A 19,502-nucleotide genomic window follows, 5' to 3' on the forward strand; every position below is an offset into this window, starting at 1 on the left:
AATTTCAGAATTTTATGAACCATTTTGAAGGCAGTCAATATATAAATTAAGCTATACGACCACTTCAACGAATATTTGGCAAAAATTATTTAACCAAATGGTGGTGGTGTGATATTGAATATCTTACGTTAACATTTCCGGCTTAAAATATCTGAGCCTAATTAAATAAATGAGTTTAGTGGTGAATATGGCCAATTAAAGGGCCTTTTTTTCTCATCCCTTTCAGTAATTAGGGAAAATAATTGTCCAATCTAAATATAACATTTATGTATTATAAAACCTGTCGTCCGGAACAACAAAAGATAAATAACCCCCAGTTCACCAGAACTTTACAATATATTCTACAAACTTTTATAAAAGAGAATACATAAAGTTGGAGCATTTGTACCACTCAATGGTGCTTTTTGAATTAAGGGCGCCCAAAACTTAAATGAAAGTTCTAAGCTTGCTAGCCTATATTAAGACTTGTGGTTACAGGTGTGGCCTTGTATGTAAGTGACGTTACCACAGCCGGTCCGCCACCCCGCCTATTGCCTCCCTTAATCGGCTCACCGCAACAAATGATCGATTCATAAAGCGGGTTCTTTTCAAAAAATTCTATTGAATTTAGTTAATTTTAGGTCAACTTTCAAAGTCTTAGGCATGACATTTTATTTTATTTTATTTTGGCATTAATCGATTGGCATTAATTTCATTAGATCGATTCAGCAGTCGATTAATTGATTAATAATAATGGTAAAAATAGAAGCAAAAAAATAATAATAATAATAACAAGTTTATTTGAAATAAGGTATACATATATACTTATATACAATACTGTTACTCAATTCAAACTTATTACGGCATGTTTACACGTCTGCCGGGGTGGGGATACATAATCCTGGTTTCAAACAGGAGATAGAAAAAAAAAAAAATTATCTTACATTAAATATATTGTTTTAGATAACTAAAAATAAAAAATGAGAAAGGTTAACAATTCTAAATTAAAATAAATATTCACTTGTGTACAAATTAAAATAAATGAAATAATAGAGAAAGTGAGAGAAATGAATGAATGAAATAACTAAATCAGGACCTGAAAAAAAAGAAACTTCTGTAAATTATCAATTCATTATCCTTATAATTAAAACTTAAACTCGTTATTTATAATTTTTCTATATTGCCAGGCAGCAGTTGCATATTTAATTAGAGGAGACCAATTTGGACCATTTAATATGTTAATAAATTCATTAAAAGAAAGGAATCTTTCACCAAATGCCGACAACCGATAGGAAGCAAAAATAGGACATTGTCCCACAAAAGAAATATGTCCTCGTTTACCCTATAGTTAGTTACAAAGGGAACACTCTCCTTCTTCAGCTAACGGATTATATGGCTTGTAATTGAGACTCAGCAGCTCAGCCCTCAGCTTTAATATCCATCGAATCTCAGAAAAATTGAAAGCGATCAATATTTTTATTTCCTTTTGTAAGAGGAAGTAATTTCCTTGCATTTACTATTTCCGTTGGCAAAAAAACATAAATTTTGAGATCCTGCGTACACTACAAAATAATCATCAATGGTATTCAAACAATCGCATAAAGTTTAAATTTCATTAATATACTTATTATTATTTTGTCCCCACCCTAGTCTTAAAAGAACAGAACTTAACAGACGCTATCCACTACTTAAAAGACTCTTAGACGATAGATCAAAACTTTCTGTGGACAACAAAAGACTGATTTATACTTCTATATTGAAACCCATCTGGGCGTATGGAATAGAGCTGTGGGGTTCAACCAGACGCTCCAATCCCCAAAGGATTCAATCGCTACAATCTAAAATACTTCAAACTATCGTAAACGCTCCATTTTATGTCTCCAACCTGGACTATACACACTGACCTTAACCATTCCTTTTGTCGCACAAGTCGTTGAAAACACGATACAGAAAACTCCACTTCAGCCTGCAATCTCATATAAATCCTCTAGCACAAAAATCTTTCTTCTAGAACTCTTCCTGACAACCCGGACAAGACGTCTTAAAAGAGACAGTGGCCTCGTGATCTTCTCTCCAGTGAAGAGAGTGACTAACCAAGTAATGTTCTGGAGTGTTACCACTGGGGTAACTTCTCCACTCATTTACTTCTACTGTTCACTGTTATCATTGTTACTTATAGCGCTAACGCGCTGATTGTAGCTCAAATAAACGCAAAAATAAATAAATAAATTATTTTGTAGCTTACAGATTACAGAAATTTGGAAATTTAATAGCTAAGAGCTTCGTACGGTACAAAGTTTCTTTCCGAAGAAGATTTCTTTCACTGATTAAATCCGCCATCTTCTAACTTTATTTGGCTCTGGCTGTCAGTTCATTTAAAATAAGTGTTACGCAAGTTTGGAGTAAACCGCTCGACTTCCGAATAATAAAAATTAAAACTTCCAAATTTTATTGAAATTTGGAATCCTTGGTATGCTTTTATAATAACCCAGTTTGAGACACAGTAATTGGCAATTTACCTCCAAATATATCTTCTATCTTTAGTATCAAAGGAATTCTCAAGGTATGCGGTATTGTCAAATAAATGAAATTTTACGCACTTTGCACTTTAAAAGCAAAATGCTGCGTGGGAAGTAGGTTATAAGTATATAATTGCCGGCGACAAGTTTAAGAAATATCAGTAAATGGTACAGAATGCTTTAAGCATAAAATTTATAGTAAACAGCTCCTGTTTCCGCCTCAGCTCTCAACTTTCTTCCGGTTATGCCATATTTTCCCATTTTATACACTTAGCGCAAGTGCACTCAGCCAGAAGTCCTCCTTCAAATATTACAGCAAATTTTTATTACTCGAATGAAAACTTAAAGTTACAATAATAATAATATTATTCGTCTACTTAGTTTACAAAGTTCGATATAACTTTATTACACTTGTACTCCATAAAATGGGCTCGAAGTATCCACAGAACATCGTTTATTTTTTTTTTTAATAGCTGGTCATAAAAACTGGTAAAACTGCTATTTTTATTTTATTACGTTTTATATGGTCGGATAATTATCTTTTATTCTATAATAAACAATCTAAATGGCAATAAACCAACTCACTTGAATATTTTTTCGAAACTAATTAATTCAAGGAACCCTTTTTCGATAGTTTTAGTGCGTAAGGGGTATTATTATCTAAATTCTAGCGCCGTACCTTGACCACACAATCTTATCCAACCAAATCTAAATTCTGTTCTTAATCTAGACTTTCTGGGGTTCCCCTCATAATTACTGGAAACCTGCCGGTTCTCGTAACAATCAGGAATAAATTCTCGAACATGTCCTTTCACTATTTAAAAATCTCGAACTCTTATCAAAAAGCAGTGAGTATCATTGTTTCCCTTGGACCCCGCATTGCTATCACTGTTTCTTCGTCCAAGTACGATTTCTTTGAACATATGTTCTTTAACGTTAACTTGACTTTCCCTCTTACTGCATTATACAGATCAATCCTTCTCAAATTAAACTTTAACTTTGTCCATGAAACTTTTAGTTTAAGTAAAGTCGAAAGCTGGCTCAATATCGTCTATTCACCCATAGCTACTTCCTATTTCTCTTTAGTAAAGAGGAACCAATCTATGGAGCGATTTTTTCAAAAACAAAAATCGAAAAACGGCTCAAAAAACATTTCCTCGTACCGAAACTAATTATCATGAAACCCTTTCCAGCGATGAATAGATCACGTAGTAAACAATAGGTTTGTACAGGTATGCAAATAGGTAGCACAGTACAATGCACTAACTGTAATCCAAACTAAACAGCATCCTAAAAAAGAACCGTGACATTTATTTTATTTTAAAGTGACCAACATTTTATGAAACAAGGCCGGATGTTAGCGCTAGTGTAATGCGATAATTCCGTTAATAATCCTAACCAAGCTCTGGATTAAATCAACTAATCTTTCAATTAAAAACAATACTAAGTTTGAAATACAAAACTTTTTACTTCTGTTGGCATTCAAATTCAGTAAATTTTTACAAAATATTTTGTTATTTGGCATTTCCATTAAGCCCCTTAATGGAAATGCCAAATTGCTGTTTAAATTGAATTAAAAATTTATTTTGATAGCAACAAACAGATGATACTTGCTCATATAATGTGAGTGTAAAATGTATTATGTATTTATTACAAAATTGGTAATAAATTCATGAGCTACTTTTCCGGAAAAAAAACCTGTTGTTTTGGGAAAACGTTTTCACTTACCAAACATAAAATGCATTTTACTAAGAAGAATGTTGCACTATTAGAAAGAGCCCCTTAGTTAGATGGACTTGTCCGGTACTATAGCTAGCACTTCAAAACAGAAAATTGCCAACGGTGCATAGGTCACAGAACCCTTAAACTTTGGGGATTATAGTTTATAATCGTAGTACAAGTACAATCGTTTTTAGAATTAGTAAATTCTCAAATCGCTTTTATCTTATGTACTTAAAGACTGCAGACAATTATTAGTTTTGTTTTTTTTGAGAAAATACTTTGATTTAATTGGTTAAAATTCTCTGTTACTATGGCATAGACTAAAATCTCTGCAAGTATTTGCTATTTAATAATACAAAGGAAGAACTGATTTTCCTGGTATCCTCATTATCAGGAAAACAAAGCGTTGCCTGCAGCGGGTTGTGTCATATTATCTTCGTTTTGGTACAGTGCTCTATTTAAAGACACATGAGAAATCTTAGCAGGAAATATTCTTCTGAAACATCATTTTAAGATGACAATATCTCGGCAAAAAAAAAAAAAGAAGAATAAGATGTGTAAGATATCAACATCCAGGCTGTGAATGATATGTATCAGCTGGTCCTGGAGTCGGAGGATGCTCTTAGGAACATTATTCTTCTACAAGAAGAGTCCGCCATTCTAGCACTGCTATATTATGCCCGGTCTCACTTTTAATTTGGTTTCCTGTCTGATGTAGTAATTCTAAAAATGTCAAAAGGTGAACTCAGCAAAAATGATAAGGAAGTTCTTCAACTTTTGAACTTTATATTTTGTTCTGGGCGTTGGAGATTTATCCTCTTTGGTAAAAACTAAAAATGACAAGTAAATAATAATGATAATTGGAGAAGTGATGCAGTTGATGAAATGGAATTGTCTAGAAGACATATTTCTTTTTCACTGAAAAAGTTGGTAGTCTCAGATGTTGGTGACCTCAAATTACAATGTTTATTATTTAAATAATATTTAATACCTATACGATTTTTATTAAATTATTAAAACTTATAGGAGGGAAGTAACAATCATTATATTAGTTGCGTTTGGTTTTTTTTTTTTTTTTTTTAAGACAACCCTGGCCATCCTGGACAAGTTGGATATTGATTCGGAAAGGCCGACGGAAGAGCAAGTGGCTAGAATGTTTGGCTACGAAGAAGATTACATGGCCGGAAGACTTACAGCTTGGCAGAGACTCAAGCCAAAAGTTTGGTCACTGTTCGATGAGCCCTACTCTTCGGTCGGTGCCAAGGTGAGTGGATAGCTTTAATTAATTAAGTTGCTCTTCATTTATTTATGTATTTTGTAATTTCATTTATTTTCAGAACTAATTTGTTTTATATATTTTAAAATTTTCAATAGCTTTATTGGGGAAGATTTTTTAAAATATATTTTATTTACTTTTTAACGTGTATAATTTGCTAAATATCCATAATAGATTCTACTAATAGTGGAAGTTTTGTTCTCAAAGATAGGTTATAATCAGCTGGTCCCGTGATTGAAACCTCCACGTGGAGGTAGGTATCATATAACCTTTATAGAGCTGCTGAAAAGTCAGGGAAAACATATTTTCTTGTTTAAAATAAATCTAGGACATAGTGCAGTTGTTTTTAACTACTCTCACGTAATTAATACAGGTAATGAACTGGTTTTATATCTAGAATAAATTAGCCCTACAACTGTTTAAGAACATATTTGCATAGTATTCGAATTTCACTACTTAATATACTTAATAAATTCCATAAATTAAAACTTTGCAACATATTTGGACTTTGCTTGCTAAATAAACTTAGAACATTTTTAAGTTTATGAAGTGTATGTTATGTACTTCTGGAACACAAAGCATAAACGGCGTCTATTCAATATGGAATTTCTCATATGCGTTACCTAAGTCTACTGTATTTACAAAACTTTTAAGGATTAAGGATTAAAATAGCGGGGCGGGACCTATGTCCTAAGGCACCGCAGCCACAAGAGACTTATTGTGCCAGCCTCCTTTGGATCTAGTAGACGAAACCTCCCCTACTAAAGAGATTGAGGACTTTCCCTACTAGTAGTTCTTTTTGCGCTACCAACTCCTTTGCTCTCAAAGATTTAAAGGTTTTTTTATAGCGCATTCACTCGATTGCATTACAAAATTTAATAGAATGTTTGTTGTTTTGCTTTGATACGAGTATTAACCCTTTCCAGCTCGATAATGCCATATGGCATCACTAGTTTAAAATGTATTATTTCATGCTTAATTTTGGCCAAATGATACAATTGGCATCATTTTAGTTTTCTTCCATGTCTGTTGAGGCAGCACAAGTTGTGATTTTTACATTTTTGTCTGCATTTTTTTTTTGTATAATAATTCGGTCCGGAAAGGGTTAATGTAGTAACGATTTACAGGAATTAAAGATACTTTTTATTATCGATATCTTCTTTTTCTTCTGCCTGAACCTCCTCCGAGTCTCTCAAGAGTTTCGATGACCTTAAGAGGGTTTCACTTTCGTCCAGTGTTATTCTGAAAAGGAATGTGTCCAGCCAAATAGTTGACATAAAAGCCAAGACATTCGACGGCGGCCAAGGCGGGCAACTTTTGCTCAGTTAATACTTCCTTAGGCTGGAAACATAGTGGAGCGGCGAGCAAAGCGACGATGATAGCTGCTTCAAATCAGAGAGAGCGGCGAGCAGCGAACAAAGAGTCGCATGCACATAGAGACCGAGTTTAGTCGCGTTCTCCTTTCGACGAGACATGATGGAGGAATTATTTCTATACGAAAATTCTTCCTAGAAAATTTTGTATTTACAGCAGCTTAGTAGCAGGAGCTGCAGTGTTCAGGATATAAACAGGACTAGACATGAACTTGGTGAATTCCATCTCTTGACCAACTACTTCGGGAGCATCCTGGTAAGTTTCATGCGTCTATTTCAACATTTAATTACATACTAACCAGTGTTGAAGGCATATTAATCAAGAAAAGGACGAATTCCCCATTAATCCTGTCCCATTTCTTAATCAACACAAATCGGTTGCGATGTAGAGGATCCTTTTGGTCCCACAGAGGTTTCTTTAAAAAAAAAAAAACTGCACCAATAAATGCAGCAATATCCCATTTTAACCTAGAAAATAGAGCGCGATGAGAGCGAAGTAATCAAACATGTCACAACGCGTTGCTCTACTCTCTCTCTTGGTAGCGTTGCTCTATCTTCGCTTTGCTCCCCACTATGCGCGGTCCAATATGATAACTTGTGTTTGTTTTTGCCGCTTCACTAAGTTTCCAGCCTTTTAAGATAGTCGTGATTCTGGGGACGATTTCAGAATCATATTCCTCTTAGCTTTCGCCTGTACAACGAGCGAACTGTGGAGAATATGGTTCTTTTTATGTTAAAAGAAAGTTATTTCTTTGATTTTATTGCTTTGCTGATAGGTTTAATGACTATAATCTCATCATCAGAAGTACTCGTAGATTTAAACAGTTTGGTGTAGAGATTTAGACTTCCACTCACTATCTACTAAACTATCTCTAATGGTAGATGAAAGCTTGAAACCTCGGTTTTGTGTTACAACAAACATTCGCGCCACGGCATGGATAAAATCAAAGATAATATCTGTGGACCTCTGAACCACAGCTTTTCGTAAAGCTATTTGACCAAACCGATACAGGTGAACAGTTTGGTCAAAACGTTGTTAGCAACAGGTTGGTTGGTGCACACTTGCAGTATATAGAACGTGAGTTAATATGTTATAATAGCAAACAGTCCAGTTTGAAAGTTTGCGCACTGGACCCCCCCTATTCCAATCGACTGGAACATTCCTTCCGCTTGGTAACTAATAGATCACGTGACTGCACCGGAAACCTTTTATCAGCAGCTTTACTCCAGAGAAGATATTTTAAATTTAATTAACCAACATCCGCTTTGATCTGTAGTTTGCTAGTGCAGGTTAGATAAACATTCCCAGTTAGTTCGTTACTATAATTAAATTCCTGGTTTCAGGGAATTCAGTCTGCGCATATTAAACAAGAAAAAATAATAATAAGTATGAGTTTCTGTTTTAAATCACTAACTTTCAAATAATGAAGTTAGACTGTTTTTTTTTTCCTTGAATTCATTTTGAGTAGGTTACTTCTCGCTACGAAGATGAATATTCATCTATTAAATATGAATATCGTAACGGAAATGACAAGAGACAACCAATTCCATTTTTAATAACTTTTCGTGTTAATAAAATAGGCTACTGTTATATGAGCTGGATTAGTGGAAGCCATTCTAGTGGCAGGTTTCTAATCTTAAAGTTTAGGTAAGCCAAGGCTGCTGCTCTAACCTGATATAGGGTAGTAATTTCTTCTTATCATGAGGAGACATACACCTACTTCTTTGTTAAACACCTTGGCAAATGGCCGCAGCTCATGTGTACATGTTTGCTCAATTTACACCTTCGTTCATTCTCTTTTCATACTTTTTTTTTACCCCCTTGCTCGTAGTAAGAGTTTCATCTTCGAGCAGATTTTAAGATTTAAGAGTTCTTACTTGGAATTCCACGTTATTAACAGGTTTATTGTCTTTAAATTTTTTTTTTGAACTTGGCCTAAACAGCACTCGGATATAATAATAAAAATGAAAACTCCTTTTTCGTGAAGAGTCTCTGAAACGAACAAGAGATACTGAAAGGTTTTTTATTATTCAGAACGGATATTAAACCACAATTTGGTCAAATTATTAGTGATGTTCACGTAAACTTTAAAGTTTGACGATTTGAAGCGGTTGGTTAGACTTAGAGGGGAATTATTGGCATTGAACAAGGTCCCTAATGGCTTATGAAGGATCCAGAGATCGAGATATTTTTGTCCTTTGTGCTCGCAGGGTCCTGAGGATCTTTTTAATTTTCTTATTACCTGTCCAACATTATCTAATTTCCGAACAGAATATTTTGGTTCTAATATATCACCACACCAAATTGCGCATCTTCTCTGTTCGGAAAACTCTCAAAAAGTTATTTATTTTGCTAAAAAAAGCGTGGTCTTATAGATATAAACAAATTACCTCCACTTAAATTGTATCAACCATTATTATTATTTGTATATTATATTTAATTATTTTTTATGGAATATGATTCATAATATAGTGTAATTTTATTTTACTTTTATTTATTTATTTTTATTTTATTTTAGTTTATTTTAAAAGTGCTATTACTTAATTTAATCATGCGGCAGCTCCAGCAGACGGCTTGTAGCCATGCTATTTCTGTATTGTATGTAAATATGCTATTGTATTGTTTCTACCGAATTAAAGAATTATATATATAACTCGTTCTTTGGATTGAATTTTTGCAATACTCATTTAGTTTGCAAAAACTAACTTTTCGGAAAGTTGAGGGACTAAATACTGTCTGGTAAAAGGGCTGATATTATGGTCGCACAAGGGACAAGTGAACGCTATTTTCCCTCCAAAGGTAATGCCTATTTTTGCAACTACCAAATTAGGGGTCGTTGGGAGGAAGGAGACTAGCAAAAAGGTACTTCACTATAAAGTTCTCATATTAGATAGATAGATTATAAACTAGGGCGGCCTCAAGGCCTACGCCTATTGTGGCTCCCCTCACTCTAAAGTTCGCCCTCCAGACCCGTCCTTTTGATCAGACTCTTAATTCTGGAGAGCGACTCCTGGATAAAGCTCTCACAGGCCTTGGTTTTTCCTCCTCCGAGAAGTAACATCCTGAGCCACACGAGCCCCTCTCACTGACACAACTCATGCAGTGCCGAAAGTTTTCATATTAACCAATAAATAAAATAAAAAATCCAAGGCCCAGTCCGGGAATCGAACCCAGTACCACAATATATATATATTAACATTGCGGGCCTTGTCTCTGTCCGCTCCAACAATCATGGCACCTTCCAAGGTGGGTGAATAAATTTAACCCTTGCAAGCTCCCTAGGGCCGAATTCAGTACAAACGAGGTTCAAGTTATGAAGCCAGTTAATTGGTCCCAGAAGGAGCTAGGCCAGATTTTAGGCCCTCATTGGCAGAAAGGGCACACACACATATATACCCATAAAGGTTAAGATGTTACGGATCCACCTAATCAATAATTTTAAACAAGTAAGGAAATGTTCAATCAATGGATCAAGTAGATCAATCTTGCGACTTCCTTTATCTTCATTTTTATGAATAAAAAAAAAAAGGAAGCAAAAATAAAATGAGAACAAAATTAGGGAACAATGAAGAAGAGACTGCAATTACTCTGCAGATAAATCATTTTGACGTATTCCTGTTTCATTCAAAGTTTATTAAATCGTTCAATATAAAAATCTGTCGGTCTGTCAGAACAAAACAAAAAATCAAATATCTGTGAAGTTTTTCCGCGCTGACTAATATACTTTATTGCGATTTAAACGGAAATGAAAAATAATTCATAATGTAGGGGGTTTTCTTTCATTCAAAAAAAATCAAACAAAAACCCAGGCTTTTTAATAAACTTTCAGTAAGATAAAGCAAGTTCAGTTTTTCCTTAAGAGCTTTCCTTTTTTCCACTCAATCAAAGACGCGCAGACTAAGGAGAAAATTTCGCACCCTTGTTCTATCACTCTTTCCCCCACCCAGAGAGCAAAGTTATGAACTGTCATTTTGCCAAGGTAAAGACTGATTAATGGACGCCAAGATCCTCCTGGTAACCAAAGCCCTGGGTGTCGGTTTCCCAGTTAGTTGGCTGCCTTACGCCCAAGCACCCTCATCAATAACATGATGGCATTCACTCATCAATGCCCAAAGGAATAAGTTGGTCTATTTACTTTATTTCTTGGTACCATTTACATTTCTACCTTTCGGGAATAATGGTGCGCTACGTTCGAATTCAAATAAGCAATTTATCAAATTTATTAATCTTATTTTTAACCCTTTCAGTTGAAAGGCCAATAAATCCAACCAATTTGTGGTTCTAGTCATTGTTTTCAATTTCTCTAAAAAAGATGTATTATAATAATTATAGGCGCCACGGTTGCCGAGCGGTTAGAGGTGAGACCTGCGCAGCTAGTATGGGTTGTGGTACTGGGTTCGATTCCCGGTCTGTAGGCCTTGTATTTTATTTAATGGTTAATAAGAGAAATTTACAGTAAAGTATGTTTGCTAGTCGCCTCCGTCCACGACACCTAATTGGTAGTTGGACGTAAAGCCCGCCTGAAAAAATAGGCGATTACTTTACTTTTTTTACTTTTTACAATAATTATAAATTTTCAATATCAAGTTTTGAAATCCTAGTCTCGTAGTTTGAGGAGAATCATAAAAATCCAGACACAGTCTTCACGTTAAACCGAAAAACCCTCCCTCTTAGTTTAGATTAGACTAGGGCGGCCTCACGGCCTACGCCACTACGACCCCTTTGGATCTATTGTGGCTCCCCTCACTTTAAAGCTCACCCTCCAGACCTGTCCTTTTAATCAGACTCTTAATGCTGGGAGAGCGGCTCTTGGGTAAAGCTTTCAAGGCCTTGGTTTTTCCTCCCCCGAGAAGTAACATCCTTAGCCACACGAGCCCCTTACACTGACACAACACGTGCAGTGCCCGTTTCCTGCTCTTCCTGACAGAACCTACAAAGGCTATCATCTGCCAGGCCCATGCGATGCATGTGTTTTCTGAGCATGCAGTGGCCCAGTTAATAGGCCCACGGCCTTGACGGATTAATTCTACAGTCAGCCTCGGCGAATAGCCTTTAATGAACTCTTTCGCCTGTCTCTGCCCAGTGGTGGCAAGCCACCACTTCTGAGACCCTATTCTGCACCCATAAGTTAATGGTCGCAGTCTTAACACCCTTCGGAACCCCAAAACAGGGCTCTGGGCCAATGAAGAGCCTTCCCGGGTCAATAAATCAGCCGCTTCGTTTCCCTTATTTCCTGCATGATCAGGTACCCAAACCAGAAAGACCTTATTTTGGTCACTAATTTCCTTCAGGGCACCCAGACAGTCCCAAACCAGCCTTGAACCCTCCCTCTTATTCACCCTTACAAAAGTTCGTTACCCCAGACCTCATCTCGACTAAAGACTAACCTGGAATCCTCATACTTGCTCTAAAACGAACTGAGTTTAAATTAATAATATAAATATATGAAAAATATAAATGAAAAACGTTTGAGACGTTTCCCATTCCCTTGTTACACCACACCTTACTCAGTACAATTCAACGCAGTTCTTAAATTAACAAGGTGTAGAAAACAAAATTAAAATAAATGTAAAATTGGTCTGGCCATACTGTTATTAATAAAATGAGATAATATTATATTTTCTGACTAATATTAGATGTAATAGATATCACATGTGTATGTGTCATCCCCACCATGTCACTTAAGAACCCACAGCCAAGATATTTAATTAAAGACCAAAGCACGAGTCCCGCCTCCTTTATACACATTCAGATTCCTAGAAAGCTTAAAATTAATAACCGTTTCCAATATGGCCGTTTAATGAATATCCCCCACTCCTGTACTTGTGCTTCAAACGTCCTGTTTATCTTCATCATGTATTTTACTGTTATTTAGGCTGGCTTCCTGCTTATTTAGCTCTACATATGGTTGCTTATTTTAATAAATTAATTATTTTTTGTTGTTTCTTTTGATAATATGCGTGTTTTTATTACAAGAAATTTCGCTTATTTGAATTGAAATTTCCAGCTGTTGTTTTTTCACTTCCTGTACAGACGAAAAAGTTAAGTTCTTATTTTTCTCTTACAGGAAACTCACTTTCCGGTTTACAACGGAAATGAAAATAGTAGGATTTTAGTAAAAATGGTTTCTCGTTGAGGCTCAGTCGGTAACTAAATCAGCAACTTCTCCCATATGTGAGTGAATTAATAAACAACACAACAACATGTGTGGAAATAAGTATGCCAAATTTGAGGAAAATTTGGTTCCTCGAACCCTCTCAAAATCGCTAAGAGTTCTCTTTCGAGATGGTAAAAGAAATTAAAGAAGAATTCTTTCTAAAAAAACAGTGCGACCAGTATACGTCAAATTTCATTAATAATAACCCCGATAGCTCTCGTTAGGGATTCTGTAGAGATAGAGAGAGATGATGGACCCAAGCCTGCCCCTAGCCTTGCTTCGTTAATCCAACTCTGGAGCTCCTTCTACCTAAACACACACACAGAGCAGGTCGCTTAAATTTCGAAACCCTTCTCACCAAGATCTTGTCACGCTACTAATACAGAATAATTTCTGGACAAACTCCACGACCAAAAACACTACTACTTCCCCATTGTCCTTGTTAAATTCAATCCCTTTTGCCATCTAAATCCACAACCGGAAATCTCCTTTCCTTCCGCTTGGCTACCGCGTAACCATTAAAGCAGCACAGACCATAATTTTCCAGTTTTGTGCATAAATATTAATTAATCAATTAATGTTGAATAATTCTACATAATTTTAGACGAAAGGAACCAGCTGGGGATGTATTCATAATTTAATTGAACATTTAGTTCAATCAAGATCGATAATGTCTTCCGATTTTATACATCGTAGCCACTCATCTTTCTTGTATCCTGATGAGTTTCAGACTCTCATCCGTTATCAGAGGAAGATTTATCAGTTTGGTGAAGATATTTTGTTCTGCGATTTCGTGCTTCCGTCTCGGGCAACGTAAGGGGGTTATGTATGAGTATTATTCAAAATGTTAATGAAACGTACTAATAAATAACCAAAAGGACCTTACTTAACACAATATTACTACTTTTTTAGGGAAATATGTTTGGAATAAAACTTGTAGATTTATATGTTTTGTACCCCCAACACTAGACTTAAAAGAACAGAACTAAACAGACGCTATCGGCTACTTAAAAGACTCTTAGACGATAGATCAAAACTCTCTCTCTGGACAACAAAAGACTAATTTATACTTCTATTTTGAAACCCATCTGGGCGTATGGAATAGAGCTGTGGGGTTCAACCAAACGCTCCAATCTCCAAAGGATTCAATTACTACTATCTAAAATACTTCGAACTATTGTAAAACGCTCCATTTTACGAGTACACATTGACCTTAACATTCCTTTAGTCACTACAAGTCGCTGAAAACACGATACAGAAAACTCCACTTCAACCTGCAATCTCATATAAATCCTCTAGCGCAAAAATCTTTCTTCTAGAACTCTTCCTGACAACCCGGAGAAGACGCCTTAAAAGAGACAGTGGCCTCGTGATCTCCTCTCAAGTGAAGAGAGTGGACTAATAGCCTAATGTTTTGGGAGTGTTACCTCTGGAGTAACTTCTCCACTTGTACACCTCTGTAATTCATAGTTCTGTTATCACTGTTACTTATAGCGGCCAACGCGCTGATTGGAGCAAAAATAGACAACCATGAAAAAATGAAAAATTGCATGAAAAATTATCCGTTTATCCGTTCATTTTTCCACGTTTTCCGCTTATAATTAGAAAATATCGGACATTACAAACACATCATATTAAATATTAAACAAATGAACTCTATCCAAAAAGTAATGAATTCCAAAGTTTGGCTGGAATTATTCATTATCCAATATACTGGTAAATAAGCCAACACAACAAAACCTGCTGGAAATAACTGTACAAAATAGAACTGTGTGTTATATAACGAAGGAACTAGATTATTTATGTAAACTTGTACTGTTCGGAGTTAAGCACTCTATTTGTATTTACTAAAGTCTACCTTTGGCTTAGCTATTGTTATTAAACAGCTGGGTGGTTAACCTTATTAACTGAAACTTTATTTATGTTCTCCAGAAATACTTTTTTTTTTTTTTTTTTTCTGAAAAGAGTTAATAAGCAAATATTTTAAGAATTTTCTGTTTGTCTAAGCAGTAAACATTGTTTGTCTAAACAATGAGAATTAAAACTTATTATGCATTAAATTAAACTTTTAATTTAATTAAGTTTTAGATTAAAATTTGAAATTAAATTACGATTTGAGTGAAAACTGATACAAAATAAGTCTTGATTAAATCATTAGCTTGATTAAAATCCGAGAGCACGTAGCTAGAATTAAATCCGAGAAATCTGTGTGGGGAGTTCAGTACACTAGCCGCTAAGCTAATCCTTCTCTGTTTATATTTTATTAAATCCTTGCCAGAAAGTGGGATTTGGTAGCATCTTACGTTTTATTTACTTCCTTGCTTGAGCTTTCCTCTTTTTCCTCCATCTAGACAGCTTGACCCTTCCGTAGTGATCAATTTTATGCTTACAAAAAGGTTTTTTCAATTGTGCCATTACGAAAAAGAAAAGGTGGTTAGTTGAGCGGCTGTTGAACAGTTCTGGATATGAAGAACTAAAAAAGGGTTCGGAACAGGAAGCTACCAGTGTTCGCCTGTCAGTAAGTAGAATCTTTAAGGGCATTAGTTTATGCCAATTTCCCTTCTAAACGGGAGGAAATTGAAGCGTTATTCCCAAACAGATTTGCAACCTTGATTTGTTTAATCAATTGAGCTTCTTCTACTAATACTGTACTCAAATTTCTTGTGGTCGGCAGGAAAATTATTTCTTCAAATCTTGTTGAATAATAAGAGTAACCTTTTGGTAGATTTTCCTTTTTATTTTTCGTTATAAAGGGAGGAAAAACAAGGATGAAATTACAAGACTTTTGATGTAAAGCTGTTTAAAGTTTAATTTGTACTTTGATAAAGTTCCTTTGATTTTCTCGGGCTTCCCCCCTTCCCCCCTCCTGTTTGAAATATAAAAACATTGAAATTCTATATTTTCAGAATTCCAATTATAATTTTTTTTTATTTACATTATGAGGATATTCCTGGGTACTACTTTGGGAAAATAAAATATAGAACATTAGAGAGCAGAAATTTGTCGGCACGGAGGAGTGGCTATTCGAACAGTGGGCTTCTCCACTCTTCTTAGAATTCCACTCATCACGAGAGGATGCTGTAAGATGGGAGTGATCAAACGAGACACTTGACGGGACAGAAAAAAAAAATCTTTAGTTCATCGAACTTTACAGATTATAAGCTCTCCGTGTATTTAAGACATGTCTCCTAATAGTTTTCAACTTTATTATTTTTAAATTTACATAAGTAAATTTGTTTTTGTTTTAATTTATTAGTTAAGTTACACCAGCGCTAGATGCACTATAAGTGACAATGACAATAACTGACACCACTACAAACTCCTACTAATTGAGGGGAGAAGTTACCCGGTGATAACACTCCCTAAGTCGTCTCCCAGGATTAGCTACTCCCCTCAGAAGAGAGAAAATCGCGAGGCCACTGACGTTTTAATCGTCTGGGAGGATGATAAATGGCGGACAAGAGGATTGGAATGTGAGTACAAGTTCTGATGAAAACTTTTATAGCAAGTTCGTGCAATCTGGACCTACAAACGGAATTTCCAGGTCTGATAGTTAGATTTGAAACGTAAAATGGAGCGTTAACGGATAGTGCGGAGAATTTTATACTGAAGCGATTGAATTCGTTGAAGATTGGAGCGTTTCGTTGAACCCCACAGTTCAATACCAGTACGTCCAGGCGGGTTTTAGTATGGAATTGTAAATCAGTCGTTTGTTATTAGGTGAAAGTTTTGAACGTTGGTCTAGTAGTCTTTTAAGTAGTCAATAACGCCAGTTAACTTTAGTTCGTTTAAGTCGTGTATGCGGGTTCCAAGTCAGTCATTTGTCTAAATAAAGCCTAAGATAACGGACAACATTAACAGGAGGAATTGGAATTGAGTCATAGAAGATCGGAGGAAGAGTGATGCGGCGGAGAGTAAAAGTAATATTTTGAGATTTTGTTTCATTTAACTTGACTTTCCATTTTCTTGAACCATTTCTCAAGAGAAAAGAGATGAGTTTAAAGGTTTCTGTGTGAAGTTACCGGATCAATGTGAGAAGAAAGTATAACGGTATCATCTGCATAAGTTAGAAGGACAGTTTCAGGATGGATTGGTATGTCTACTGTGTATATAACATGTTAGGATAGGTCCTAAGATGCTTCCTTGAGGAACACCCCCGCTTCAATATGATGTTTAGCTGAATCCGATGTCCCGATTTGAATTTGAGAATGACGATCAGGCAAATAGGACTTCAAAGTAAAATATTAAATTTAAAATAGTGTAACTTTATTGGTACATAGTTCTATAATTAATCACAAAAGATAATTTTATTATATGTTGAATGAAAATTCCATTTTCTGCGAAGAGTTCTTGAAAGATTGAACTCAGATCAATAAGTAAATAATCATTGGAAAAATTCTGGTCTAATCCAAAGGCGTTTGTAGCTAAGGAAGACAGAAAAGCCAATTCAATATAATTTAATAAGCTACTACTAAAAGAGCTTAAAATGACATAAATAGGGGGAAAAAAATGAAATGGTGCCCTGAGATTTCTTCGATGGGTCCTCTGCAGCAAAAAGAAGAGAGATGCTGATGACTGGCTCTACAGGAAGTATATAGGATAATGAGATTTCCTTCACGTCACCATGTCAACCTACTTCTTGAACATGCCCGGATAATCCTCTTTATTGCTTAATTCATCCTTCAAGTCTCTCCTTCAGTAGACTTATTATCTATAAAGTCCTTTCGATTTACCCGACTTACTTCTTTTCTTTGGACTGTTTGGCTATGAAATTGTTTTGATAAGAAGTTCTTATTGACCTGGATCTACGGTCCTTATTTTTTTTAAAAAAGAAAAAGCCTCTACAGATAAATACTTGACTGCACAATGGCCCCGTGTACAGACCATTATTTGCATACTCCTTAATCCAGTAAGGATGCTTCAGGTGTTGCAAAGAAATGTAAGCACAAAGAAAAGCGTGCTGAATCGGCAATATTCTAAGTAATACCAAAAAAGACAATGCTATCTTAGCTTGGCACCAATTATACTAGTATCGGCCAATGAGCCTTGGGGCATTGAATAAGGCTTCATGGAGAAAGCTACTGGCCACCAAACTGGATTACTGGAGTGGTTCAGTACGAGAATATGAAGGCCGTGTTCTTTATGTCTCCTGTGTTTATTGGTCTATACATTATAGTCAATGAAGGACTCTTAGAATACACCATCAAAACCTTGACAATCTTTCCAGTCCCTGTTGCGATTGACTTGAACATTGTGAGCGAAATTAAAGGGATACGCCTAAAACCTTTTATAAATACGGGGATAACTGTAAATGTGACTGGAAAATAACACAGTTATACATCACCGAAATTGGAGGTACATAAAATGGGTACAGGTTGGAGTTTACAAATAAATAGGTAAATTTTGTATCGGCACATTCCAAAAGGAAGTGGTTTTGTGGTTCCATCTTTTTGTCAACTAACCTTTCCGTCGGAGGGTAAACCAATCCTGTAAACACTTGACATCTTTGATTGTGGACAATTCAGTAATCAAAATTGGATTGACAGAGAAAAAATAATAAAAGTCAAGTGACGTCAATAGTGTCGTAAAGTGACGTCAATCGGCTCCTCTCCCAGATCTCCAGTGAACTTGAGGAGAACATTAAACATTACTTTTTACCCGTCATTTCCTGATTATACCTTAATTATGGAGAAAAGCTATTAAAAAATGAGTTTTCTTATCCCCTAATTACTTTTCAGTTCATTTTTTTTTTAAAAAAATAAAAATTAATAAAGAAAAATACTTTCTTTAACTCCTGTTTTTCCAGTTAGAAAGTTTTTCCTTTAAGTAAAAATTGAAATTTTCTTTTTAAGTTAATGTAGAAATTTCTTTTTGGATAATACGCATTCAGAGCATCAAACCAATTTCAGTGTAAATTTGGTGTTGAAAGGGAAAGCATTATTTTCATTAACAATGAATAGAGATATTCCGGAACAAGCAAAGGGTGTGGCCCTACGTTCATCCTACGCAAAGGGCGGCATACCTTCCAGGGTTTCAACAAAATAAATAATATATTTAGTAACTTTTTTTTTTTTTAGAATAAAAATATATTTTCGTCTGGAATACAGTTTTCTTGTAGCATCTTATTTTGTGATAATGCTTAGTAGAGGAAGGTTATCTAAACATGAAAATTTTTCGAATATTATGTACATATATGAATGTGAAGCTTGGTAAAGGCGTAAACACGCGGACAGGCGCATTAAAATATAAATGAAATTTTAATAATCTAGCAAAATCATGGTCCAGGGAAAGCTTCAATTCGGCCAATCACCTTATTTTATAATAATAATTAAAACTAACAATTACACTTAATTTTTTAATACGAGTTGAAAAATTGGGGTAATATTGCAAATTTTGTTTTATATTTTAACCTTTATGTCGGACTATTAATTATTAAAACACTCGCATGTTCATACATCGCATTAGTTTAATTTTG

General features: G+C 35.2%; 1 protein-coding gene across 4 annotated transcripts in view; it reads left to right on the plus strand.

Annotated features, from left to right (window-relative positions):
• The window catches only part of LOC141451663 (potassium voltage-gated channel protein Shaw-like), a 231,910-nt gene that overhangs the window by 107,030 nt on the left and 105,378 nt on the right, over positions 1-19,502 (plus strand). For all 4 annotated transcript variants that reach the window (XM_074123155.1, XM_074123152.1, XM_074123153.1 and 1 more), the window contains one exon: positions 5,305-5,484. In XM_074123155.1, the coding sequence (XP_073979256.1) occupies positions 5,305-5,484 (180 nt within the window). The remainder of the gene's footprint in view (positions 1-5,304; positions 5,485-19,502) is intronic.

This window comes from Rhodnius prolixus, unplaced genomic scaffold (assembly GCF_049639745.1).
Source record: "Rhodnius prolixus isolate KJV_2025 unplaced genomic scaffold, Rpr scaffold_14, whole genome shotgun sequence".
NCBI classification, from domain to species: Eukaryota; Metazoa; Arthropoda; class Insecta; order Hemiptera; family Reduviidae; genus Rhodnius; species Rhodnius prolixus.